The sequence below is a fragment of the Rhea pennata genome, chromosome 18, assembly GCF_028389875.1.
Source record: "Rhea pennata isolate bPtePen1 chromosome 18, bPtePen1.pri, whole genome shotgun sequence".
NCBI classification, from domain to species: domain Eukaryota; kingdom Metazoa; phylum Chordata; class Aves; order Rheiformes; family Rheidae; genus Rhea; species Rhea pennata.
This window is the reverse complement of record NC_084680.1, coordinates 12,579,628-12,592,841: the sequence shown is the minus strand read 5'-3', so window position 1 is coordinate 12,592,841 and position 13,214 is coordinate 12,579,628. Positions and strand designations below refer to the sequence as shown.

At 37.1% G+C, this 13,214-nt stretch overlaps 1 protein-coding gene across 1 annotated transcript in view; it reads right to left on the bottom strand.

The window, feature by feature from the left end:
- The window catches only part of DAB2IP (DAB2 interacting protein), a 216,169-nt gene extending 203,208 nt beyond the window's left edge, over window positions 1-12,961 (bottom strand). The window contains exon 1 of the mRNA XM_062591355.1: window positions 12,767-12,961. Coding sequence (XP_062447339.1) covers window positions 12,767-12,824 — 58 coding nt within the window. The 5' untranslated portion in view covers window positions 12,825-12,961. The remainder of the gene's footprint in view (window positions 1-12,766) is intronic.
- Between the last annotated feature and the right edge of the window lie 253 nt (window positions 12,962-13,214).

Sequence of the window (13,214 nt, the reverse complement as noted above, 5' to 3'; positions counted from 1 at the left end):
TGGTAGTTAGCCGAGTCTCCTGGGAGAGAGGAGCTGATGAGGATTTAAGTACCTTGAGAGAAAGACGGACTTTCAACATTTCCATGAAGAAATTCCAGATCAAATGTGCTTTTGCTGATTTTCAGTCCTATGGCTGTTCTCCAAAACAGTGTTTCACGTAACCTGAAACAGAAACCAGGAATTCTCTGGTCTACTTGTCTTTGCCACTAGACTATCCCAATCTCTCTAAAGTTCTTCTCTCTTCATGTTCCTTTTCTACTTAAAACACTGACTTCTATGCTTACATCTGACCTAAAAGGAGGCAAGATAGCCTTTTTTTATTTAAGTATCTTGATTTTATCTTGTTTGTTGATTTTTATAGTCTAGTGGCAAGCCCCAGTGATGACATCACAGCAGAAGGCAGCATCTATCTAGAGGAGCTCAGAGCCAGCAAAAATACTCCCAAGAACACAAAAATAGTTCCTCTTACATTCACTTCTTGGCAAAGAAACAGTAGCTTATATAAAAAGGTAATAGAAATAATTATCACAAGCACATGCTGAGTACTTTAATGTTAATGGAAGTATTTCAACACTCTGGCTCATGTCTGCAAATGGGAAGCCTATATTGTAGGCAGGTCAGATCTATCTTAAGCTGCAGCTCACTGAAAAATCTGCTGATACAGACACCAGGCCCCAAGGACGACAGAGAAAGCCGCTTTCTTTATGAATTAAGTGACAGTGACCTCTCCAAGAAAATCTGACAACAAAGTCAGGCAAGAACAGTTGCACTGGAGGAAAAGAGGAAAGAAATCCGTGTGGGGTTCCTGAATATTAAGCTGCAAATGCACAACAACATTGTTGCATTTTCAGAGTTCCCACTTTAGCAAGCAGACACTTTCTCTTATATTGAAAACGAGAATTTGTGATCTTATAAGGAAGCAAACACTCCAGTCTGATGAAAAAAATAGGACTGATACTTTCCAAATTCATATGGACATGTCAGATGGATGATGCTCTCCACAGGAAAATGACAAATGTTCTTCCGCAATTAATTTTTTGGAGGAAGGGAAGGAAGAGAAGAGGGAAGAAGAGCAATGGGCAAGAAGAATGGCTAAGGAGCTAATTAGGAACACAGAAGATCCAATACAATTTCTTGATTTGATAAAAGCTTCCTGTGTGATGCTGGGGAAGTCACTTTTAATTCAGCTCCTTTTTACAAGAAAAGAATAACAGTAACGCATTAAAACTGGCATGAGGACTAGAGACCGAAAGGCTTTCAAATACTGCAGTATTGAGTACCACACTAGCACATTAGCAACAGGCAGGCAACAAAATGTTTTGCAGCTGCATGGAATCACATTAAAGAGATACATTAATCAATACTAAGTTGTGGAGAATTTTGTTGAGGGATTCAGCACTAACCCTCTACAGATTATTTGTATTGTATTATTCAAGTTCTTGAACAATAAACTCTACCCCATGCAAAAACATGTATCAGAGTTAGACCAATACAAGCAGTATTCACACAGGACCGATAACTCCTGTGTTTGATCAAGAAGAAATATAAAAAGCCAGTAGACTCTTAGCAAAAAATAAATGCACTGGTATAATCAGCTGGTGTTTGATTGAATGTATATATGTACATACATCTGGATTACACAGCTCTGATTTCACTGTCTCAGATACTACCAGCTAATGCCGACACTGAGTCACTATTGCCAACAGCTAAAAAACCTTCCACTATGTCTGGAATGGAAGTGATCATCACTTCAAAGTGTGGTGTTCAGAGATTTGACTCCCCCTGTCACTTTACTATAATCATGATGTCTGGTACAGTGACAATGACATTGAGAAAAGGACCCCTGAGAAATCTACCATTGTCAATATAATTCCACCAAAAAAAAGACCTAGATGAGCATATATTATTATTAGCAACAATGAATGAGAAATAATTTTTCTGTTCCCAGAAATGTGATGATTACTGGGTTCCCCCACTTGAACTGGGACCTACCAGTTCACAGTTTTTTAGTGTCCACAAAATGAGAGAGACAAACTTGGCTTGTACCAGGCATAATGAGACCATCATCTGCATCTCCTCTATCCCAGGTAGGTACAGTGACTGCCAGGCAATGGACCGCATTAGTGTAGCACCTCTGTGTGGCTCACATATTCCATCTTTAGCTTGCAGCAACTTTCCTGATTAGGGCTTCACCACAGTAGGTTTTTTGTCATTAATGTCACTTTTGAAGATCTGACATTTTCCCACAAAAATGATTAAGTGAAATGTTATCTTATTATTAACCTATTTTTATGAAACTGCAGATAGCTGTAGCTCTTTTCTCTATTTTAAAGAACATGAGTTCAACAGGCTTGAGTATAAGCAAGCAAGCTAGATGTAAGAACTTTTCTTGTTTATTTAAAATTGAGTAAATATGCAAAGTTTAGGTTAGATCAAGTATCAGTTACATAAATCCCCAATTCCTCTATTTGCAGACACTAAACATTTCTCTTAAAATACATAGGGCTTTGTGAAACTAACACACTTAGTTTAAATACAATTAAAATTAAAATATGAACACTGAAGAGAAAACTAGAAAACAGATATTTGTCAAAAATAAATTACAGGAAAGCCTTCAGCACAAACAAAGTCTTAGAAATATGCATTATCAATGCTTGCAGACTTCTACTCCTTGGTACAGATGATAGTAACATTGCATAATCTGACTAAGTGGAAGGAAGGCTAAGATTCTGTAAAACATCAATATTTCATACACTCCCTTAGCTAACTTCACCTTGTGCACACAGATGTGACCGGCTGAAATGTAACTTACACAAAAAATTATAATTACATTTTGAAATAATAACATCAAGAAGTTAAGTATGTGATAACAGTAATGGTAGAGAGTCATGCCTACATGTGTTAGTGTCAGGCCTGTTGTTTTAAGGTTAAAGGGATGGCTACAGTTCCTGTCTAGTGACTGAGTCTACACCAGGAGGTCATTAGTGAGCAGGATTTAATGGGCTCACACACTACATCTTGCTGCCTGAAAGTGGAATGCACCATTTGACTGCAAATCCAGACTGCTGATAAACAGCTATGTTTAGCCTGAGATGCCAGTCTAAAAGGGTGATTCTATAATCACGAAAACAAGAGTCAAAATGCTTTTATTTATAAAGATTCAAACCCAAAGTATATGCTGTCTTAAATCATAATTCCACTTACATTGCACAAAGTTTGTTTTAAATACCTATTCTGAAACAATTTCTACACAAATGAGCAAAAGAGAATCATCATTCCAATTCTACTCATGTTTGGGGGAGTCATTAAAGAGATTCTGAGATATAGCACAGTCTTTGATCTTTTCAGGCACTGTTACACAGCAACTGCATGTTTACAAGAGAAGTATTCATCCCTAACCAAACAAAACCTCTATGCAAGTGAAGAGTCAGTCTCTGAAATTCAGAAGTCCTTAACTGCTTACCTTTTTATGAGCAGGTCAAATTTTTGGAAGTAGTTTCTCAAACCAACTCAGACATTCCATGTTGTCTGTAGTGCCACAATAAACAGCTGCAAAACTTGTTGATTTACTTCTCCATCTTGTGCGTATGCTGAATCCCCCCAAAAATCCCATGAAGGGAAAAAAACAATCCCAAAATCTACAGCAGAAGCACCTCAGTCCTTGAACAAAGCACAACAAAGTTTAACAGGGAAACAGAAAGGAAATCCAACCACAACTAGAAGTTTGAGTAAGAAAGAGGAAAGGAAAGCCTGTTCCTCTTGCCTGTAATTCCTGCCTCAAGGTGCCTCTAGAAGCAAAATTCACTGAGACTCCCAACTCCTCGGAGCAGATGGTATTCACACATTATTCCCTACAGCAGCATTCCCGAGTCCAATCAGGAGGCAGCACTCAAAAGCCAAGTGCTTCCCAGACTCTGTTACAGTTTTCAATAGCTACAGCACAAGATGAATGACTCAGAAAATGAATAAGCAGGGAAAATAAAACACGCCTCCCTCTCAGTCAGAGACACAGGCAGTCAGTTCAACAACCCTGAGTGTACTGGGCATTGATTTCATGTTGAATGCACCTGTTTTTCCCTTAAATTCCAAACACTAATTACATTTTCCAAATCTTTACTTTGAGTTAGAAGTCACAACAAGAATTAGATCTTTGCATTTTTTCCCCAGCAGGTAAGATAATCAGTTCTTAAGCTTTAAAAACTATAAACATTGAAAGGGTAAAAAAAAAAAGCTGTCCTGCATGTGTGTTCTTCCAGAAAAATGTTTTCCAGTTAATTCAATGAAACTGCCAATGTATCTAGTGCTAACTACATACAGAATTACTTTTAAGATCGAGGAACAAATTTAAATATCCTGTTGTAAATGGTACAAAAAGAAGAATGGTTGACTTCAGAACAGTTTCTCTGAAACTGACTGGCATTTACTCTGGTGTTGTAAAAAGTTTACCAAATTAAAATAGAAGAAATATATCTAAGAAGAAAATGAATCAAAAAGACTATCAGCTGCCAGGTGAAGTAGAACTGTTAACCGAAAGCTGGCCAGACAGAACCAGTAAACTATTCCCAACTGCTTTGCTTAGCTTGTATATCACTGCCACTGACTCATCTCAAGACCACTTTTACAACTGCACAACTCAATGCCTGGCTTCTTCTGACAGCTGCAATTGAGTAGTAAAGGATGATCTGCTAAACAAAGCAAAGTTACTTGTGGAAACAGATTTGCATAGCACAGAAGGGTTTCTCCCTGGAACACAACAGTGAGCCTTCCAAAACATACTGAAATTCTCTTTAGGCTTGTAACAGAAGATACTGCATGGAGATAGCAGTGTTTGATGTTCCATGCCTGCTTTCACTGCAGTCTACATACAACGCCTCTATTGCTGCCACTCAGAAATTAACTCTGGGTTTGCTGAAAACACACACCAGTCAGCCAAGTGGAATCAGTTAAATAAGTGAAGCTATTTGGGGTGAGAACCATTCTCCCAGGTCCTCCTGGGCATTTTCAGATCTCTGTCTGTGGCTGTAAATTGATCCTTTGCATTCCTATCTGACACATGAACTGTGAAAAACTATTTAGTGATACTCTCCCTTCTGTGAATAACGCTTTAATTGCATCATTGAAAAATATAAGACTAGTTGCAAGAACAGTAAAATATCATGAACACTGGTCTTTTATTATTTTAAGTCAAATATCTATCCTTTTCTCCTTTTGCAACAAGAGAACTATTAGCATCCTATTTTCCTTCTTGCAAAGCACCAAGCATCATGTTTTCTCCAGCTTGGATTAACTGCCGGACCAAGACTCAGCGGTATTGACTTCTTCCTAGAGTTCCGACCATGCAGAAGAACCAGCAATGTTCTAAGTATCGCCCTTGCTCTGAAAAGCATTTGTTACATAAGCCACGCGTGTCATTAAGTTAAAAACCCCATACATACAGCTGCATGACAAAAAACAATGGTTTGTGTTATTACATCTGCTGCAGCTGCCTATCAAATTCCCAACTGCCCGTAGAAAAGCATATAAAGGTGTAAAATACAAAAAAAGCAGCATACTTAGATTTGGTAGGAAAACAAACATTTCTTGAAACTTAATTTTTGCAGACAGCTTTTGATAATTGGATTAAGCTCTGCAGCTGCCACAGCCACTGACTCACTTAGCAAGGCCCCAGAATCCTTATCAGCTGTAAGGATGCTTTGCAATTAAGTCTTTTACGTGTGCTAGTTCCTTAGAGATCTCAGAGGGGAAGCACATCTAAATGTAAATATTATTACCATAATGCTCCACCTGACACGATAACCACATTTATGCAGAGAAACCTCCTTGGCAAACATCCTAATCAAACACTATAAAGAATATTATAGTGAAGTGTCTTAAGATAAGAAGCTATTTATTCTTTATATCCCCAGTGTACACTACATTTTTAGAAACAGATGTAAAGCATCAGCTGTTGTCAATCTTTCTAGACACCAGTGGAACAGGAAGCTGCTGTCGAGTATCTTACACATACGTGATCATGATGACACTTGATTAAAGGTCTTCAAAATAACCGTTGACTTTTTGTCAATATGTAGGTCTCAGCTCTCAATAAAAACTCACAATTTCTATTGCAGCTTCTCAAGTTTCTGTTGTCTATCACTAGAACTGCATGAAATAAAAAAATGCTGACCTATACATACCTTAATATGTTGTTACTTGTCAGATTTTAATTTATCACCTCTACTTCCATGAAATTCTTTGTCTTCTCTCTTCCAAATCAAATGCATGAACAAAACATTTAAAATCTCTTGTCTTCACTACTTCTGCAACGTCATTCCGAGGAATTTTTGTAGGTAGCATCCTCTCACAGCCTACACATCTCACTAACATCAACAGTTATCAAGTCCACTGGATGGATTTCAGTAATCACAGAAGAAAGAACGGATTAATGGTGTATACTCTTCCATTCCATTTTATCATACTGAATTTCTCTCTCCAATAGGAGGCTGGTGCAGTAGCATGTTCTGTGACAGAACTGTAGCAGCACTGTATTTTACAGATGGAGGACCCCACCACAATGCCATGCTTTGGAATTGCTCTCTTTTACAGATGAAAGATCCCTCAGTTTATTATCAAAAAATTGAGCTGCTACTTCAACTATTTTCACTAAGTCCAAGTATGGAACATCATGTTCTATACCTCTAACATTACTTGATGGTTCTCCTTTACTGCATGTTCATAATCTGATGGTGTGTCTGTTCTATGACTGGCTCTATCCTTAACAAGATAAAAGAAGGGACTGTATGTAAAGGCTGTTCATAATTCAATTAAAAACTTGGAAATTGTAAAAGCTACTCTGTAAAGCATTATATAATAATCTTGTTAATCCTTGGTCTCCTATTCCCTTGGAGCTTTCTGCATATATGATACTGTTGGACACTTCACTAAAGCTATACTGGATCTTTCTGTTTCATCACGTACTATAAACTATACTGAAATTACCAGAGTGCTGATATTTGTCTATAAATCTCTCTGCTGCCAATGAAATTTTGGGGACAATAGAAGAATCCAATTGCATCCTCCCACCTATATTAAACTCTGTGACATTTGCTCTACTTGTCACACAAATATTGTCAGTTTTAGGCAGATTATTTGTGACCATTTTCCAAACAATGATCTCTGACACATATCTCTATAATTTCTTTGAAATAAGTCCAATATTGGTCATATAACTTGTAGGATGCTCAGCAAACAATGTGGAACAGCAGCCTTATATTATTTGGGGGATGAAGCTGTCACTATTTTAGTGACATTGTCTTTTCTATCTAAAATGCAGAACTTTCTTTTTCCAGAGAAATTTATTACCTCCTTAAGTCTTACTTTCAGTAGAACACATCTTTCCTATTAGTTACAGTTAGCACCTGAATATAGTGTAAGTAAAATGAAGAACACTACAGCACAATGTAGAGAAAAGGGGAACCACCCAAAATACCACCTCCTGCTTTTATGTACAGTTCATCATTAAATCAATCTGAGTTAATCTTCTTTATGGATTATACTGTCATTTATCTTTCTCTTTTCCATTTCTCCTACCCTCAAGCATATGTTTCTGTACCTTTCCTTTGTCAGAAGCCATGAAAATAGACATAAGAACTATAACAAAGAAGAAAAGAATGATGCATAAGTACCTGAACACTTTATAACCCTCTGCTATTGTCAGCCTTGAAAACTGAAATTCACTAAGAAAAAGTATGATTTTAAAAGCTGCTCTTTAATCAAAACAGGCTTTGCTATTGCTGTAAGGGAGTATCAAGAAATGGCACACTTTGCTAAATAATTTGGTTACTCACAAATGTCTAGGATAAATATTTCTAGCAATAATGCACACCTTCTTTCTTCAATGTATTAAATCCAAAGAATTCTTTATAAACAGAAGCAAACAATATAAATGTTGGTTGAGGTAGGCAGAGAAAAGAAGAAATCAATTTTTAATGATCTGTGTCACAGGCCGCAGTATAGCACTGCTTAATCATCTAATGATAGCTTAATATCTTTAATTGCGAACCTACTCATTACCATTTTTCTTCAATCCTGCAGACAATAACAGGAAATTAACTTTTAAAAACTACTACCACCAGAACCCATAACTTTCCAATATTCACTATGTACAGAAACTGAGTTCTTCGGCTCAACAGAGCTCACATAAAGAAAGAATTAGTGCTCTGTCTTTCAAAAAATCCTGGTGAGCTGTTTGCAATCCGAGCAAGCCCACCAGAACAAGCCAATATACAGTGACCCATCCCCATTAGAAAGATAGCAAAAACGAACTGATTTTAATGTTGCACAAAAATATGTGTTGTGCTGTTTTCAGACCGCACTACATTCTTTTTCCCTTTGGAAAAAAATTCTGTATAAATGTCAAGCAAACTAGTTTTTTTTCTTCTAGATTTTTCTCCTCTTTTCATACCTCATCCTTTTTTGTACACCACATCTAAATCAAACCTTGCTTTCCCATCTAATCACACTGAATCTCATTTTCTCTGGGACATGCCAAATACAAGTGCTCAATAATACTATCTTTGCTTCCTCAGATAGCACACCAGACTGGCAACACCTGTAAGAGGTACTTAATGTCATTTCCAGGCAATGAACAACAAAATATACCTCTATTAAAATAGAATCCAGATCAAATTACCACAGACTTGGGGAATTCAGATCAGAGTAAGCTTTGTTCCAGAACAAGTTAACTTATTTACAATGGTAAATTGTAAGCAACATACTTTCAAGTTTTGCAAACTCAGCTGCTAGTAGATGAAGAGGAGTGTACTTTCTTAAACTTCACTGTACAACACCTCTAGTAGTACCTGTATTTAAAAGGTAGGGCTTCCAGAGTACTGCACTTAAAATCAGTGCTGTTTTCCTATTTTCTTCCTTTCTCTCTCACTCCAATGCCTAAAAGATGGTTTTGAAGAAGAAATGCTCAATCAGCTCATCTATTACCCACCTCTGCTGCACTCCTCTGCAATAGAATTTTTTCCTGAATGTGAAATTCCTAGTTCCAAGCTTTTCCTCTGGAACCTTCACAAAGGTACTTGTAAAGATTTCTTTATGCCTCAGTTTACCCTATTTTTAGTCTCATGTTTGTTCACTCTGAGTTCATCAAATCATCTTTATAAAATGATCATACCACATATCACATACATACATCTGCAGCAATTTCTGTTTTTCCAGTCTTTGCTTCTCATTTCCTCTCAATCAAATGAGTTATTTAATGCACATCAAGGTGTCCCTGAGACTAGGATTTCATTACTGCCCTAGTATACTGCTTGAAGAGCCCTAATTAACAATAGCAGATATAGGCCAGGCTCGGCTGTCATTCATGTAGTTTGCCTGGTTGCTTGGGTATGTCAGAGATTTAAAAAAATATGCCACAAGTCTTACAATATCAAGGCACAGGAGTTTGATTCCAGCTCTCTGTGCTCTAAAATTTGCATCCGTGATTCACACTCACTCACTGTGTAGGTGGATATGATTCTACTAAACCCAGTAGTTGAGATTTGGTCTACAAGATTATTCAAAATGTCCATCAAAAATGCCGTGCCTTTAAAAGCTTAAAACTAATACACAAAGAATTATTATCAAGACATACAACAGATTAAACTCAAGAGGTGATACCAGTATTCACTATAGATTTATAAACTGTAATCTAAGCAATTAGAAGATAAAATGAATGCACAACTCTCAAACACTTTGCACCCAAGACTTTGTACACAAATGCAACATCATATAAATCTTCAACTTGTGAAAGACTGCTGAGCTGTTACTCTTTTAACTGTAAGTGGCTATGGTACAGAAGAGAAATCTGCAGCTCTAATATGTCATCCCTCTGAAATGGGTAATTTAGGGTTATGGTTTTGGAATCAGCACATTCGTCAGCACTTTTCTTCCAAGAAAAGTTTTTTTGCAAAAAGAAGTAAAGTAAACCCATTCCAGTACATTAAAAAGAACACATCAAAAAGTCAGAACTGTGAGCCATCATAAAGTGACAATAATCTTCCTTTAAATTCATTTCAGAAAACAGAAAGAAAATATTGAGGGGTGTCCTATGATGGTTTTTAAGAGCCTTATAAGAACCTACATCTTTTTGTGAGCCCTCGGCCTAGGCAGAAATGCTGAAGCTAACACATAGAGAGAAGTTACAGAACTTTCCGTCTCTTTTTACAAACCTCAGAATGGATATCAATATATCAAACTTGTGTTCAAGTAGGGCAAGTAATATAGCTCACTGAAGAATCATAGTGAAAAAATACAATAACCAGTTCACCCACAGGTTATGATATTATTCCAGCAGTCTAATTTGTTCAGAAAAAAATCTAAGAAATGAGAGAGACAGCTCCTCATTCTTGCTTGTTCCTCTATGGTCCTTCTAACTCATTTCATACAGCTTTATAAGCAAAAGACAGGACTGCAGGAGGCAAAAAGATTCTAAAGAATATTATTGCCACATATTCTTGAAAATAGTTATTGCTATCATTAATGATCTATTCACTGGGCAGGTAACAAGCAACTAAAAATGAAGTACCACTGGATTCTAAAATAAGGTAGATAACCAGTAAAGACCATCAGGCAGATCAAAAATGAAGTAATAGTTTTCATTCTATCAGAAGAAAAAGGACTTTTCTTTGACATTTTTGAAGGCAAAAAAGGCATTTTACTGAAAGAAGTATAGCAATTTCAAGTTATGGTCACTTCCCAAGGCATTAGTATTTGTCACATGAGCAATACAGTAAACACAACAGTTACCAGGGCATTCACAGCAGTCCAGCAGCTGTCTGATAATAAAAGGGACAAAAGGGCTGTTTCAAGAATGATGGACACCAGAAAAATTCCTCAAAGAAGAAATTTTTCCTTCCCAGCACTGCGCTGGCATATTTTTGAAGACTTCCTATTTACCGAATTCATGCAGAAGTAATGTATGGCATACCAGAATAGATGAATTTGTAAGTCCTCTGTATTGCTCCTGCAGTGCCAGCAGCGCATCTTATGCAACTGACCTTCTAAGCAACACATTGTTTAACCCATTGGTTTTACCCTGGGATAGTTTAATCAAAGTAATTTTAAAAATTCTAAAAGGAAGATGGGGATTTACACAGCTAGGAAGGAGAACAAATGAAGATTCTTCTCTGGTACTTGGCACCATGAGTGCTTACTTATCCCTAATTTTCCAATTTATGAACATTTCCAGTGTATATCCTCTTATCCAAATAGTCGACAGGAAAACAAGTTTCTATAGAATGTGACAGAATACACTTTACACATCTGTAGGGAAAAGGATGAAAAAAAATGTGTATCTTAAAATACGCATTCTAAATTTAGTGAGGCATCGTAACCCATTTGAGAAACCAAAGTCGTATTTCCCACAAAATCAAGACATTCTCTTTGTGATTCCTCAAGTTCAGGTCTAATGTTGGGACAGGCAAGAATACTTGTTGATCTCTTTGTTAATATCAGCCCCAAATATGCATGTACTTCTCTGATAATCCAAAAACTTCCTGCTACAAAAAAGGATTCAGTTCTATGTCCTAGTAATATAAGGGGAGATGTAAGACATTAGAGACAGATGCTGTTCCTCTAGAGACTATTTAATATAACTGCATAAAAAGAGAACAGAAAATTGAAAGTAAAAAGTGTGATTCTCCCTTTCTAATCTTTTCATGCAAATATTATCATTTGAAACCACACTGAAATCTGTCCTTGATTATTTTAGACAACTCAACTTCAGCATGGCACAGAGCCCAAAGTAAAGCAGTGCTGCCCACTTTTATCTGTCCAGTCAACTGTTCACATATTTTAAATATTACCTCGTTCCCTTAACCACATTCCTTCCACCCAGTTTTAGGGCTACTGTGGTATTACCACCACAGTTAGGCTGTACTGGAAGCTCTACATTATCTCCAGAGAATATGTTGTGGGCAATCTGTAACCAGTCCTCGAACCATATATAGGTAGGAAGCAGAATATTTTATAGGTTTAAAACTGGATCCAGAACAGCACCAACACCTATTAAAGAGCTGAGAATCAATTTAGTCTAAAAAGAGTGTAAACAATCTGTTGTCCTCAATGCAGCCAATCCAATCTACTAACAGAGAATAAATAAGACTTGCAATTACAAACAACTTTTCACTCCAATTTTATACCTTTTATCAGCCTTCCAACAGACCGGATACCAGTACATCAGTATGTGGAATGCTATAAATGCAGGGAATAGCTGCAATTTTAACCATGGGCTTTAATTCCAGGGTGAATTCATGTGGTCCTTAGCTAAATTTATCCTTCTAAGTAAATTACTCACTGTAACTGCCTTTAGGAAAGCTTTCTGCAGATAAAGAAATTGCTTCTAAATGCTACATTTGACAGCACATAAGGCATAAAGTTACATTCTTTTCTCATTGGCAAAAAAGACCCCCAAACTCCGTAACGTAGAATGCGTAGGCTCCTCTTCTTTCTGCAAAGACTGTCCAGGAGACAGGCTAATGAGAAAAGCACCAATTTTGCTTGATTATTGCTTCTTACACCCTGTACATATCAGCCTACTCTATGTTTATCTCCAAACCCTGTAAACAGTGATTTCTAAAATAATGTGAAGTACATTATCACATTCATTTCTATTGATCCATGCAGAAGACAGTACAAACACATGCCTAATCCTGTGCCTTAAGTAGGATGTGTAACTCAGACACTATCCTTTTTTTTTTCTCTCTCTCTCTTTTCTATGTTTTCTACTTCTTACCATTGGAGTTGTCCTGGTCCAAGGGATTATCTGGTTCCATTACTTCAAATAAAAGCATCCAACATGCAGTTCTCCATGCAGCAGAGGCATAAAAACACAGCAGTTGCCTAAGCTGATTCACCTGATTTATGAATTAGTGCTGCATCCATAAGAGGCTGTGTTTCTTCTTTTGTATTACATCTGGCTGCTTTTCCAACTAGATGGCTGGGTATTACAGCATGCAGGCCTTTTTCCAGCATCCTCTTAATGCATTATATTTAAAGTAGCAGCAACCTTTTTCTCCCCTCCCCCAGACTAAGTTACAGTAATGTAACTAGGCTGAGCTGGCAGAGAGTGGAGCTCATTCAGAACAGGACCCGCAAGCGTTCTCTGATTCGTGTTGCTGCATAAAGAGAATGATTGATACAATAAAAAGTAAGTGAGGTTTGACACAGTACGGTATGCACTG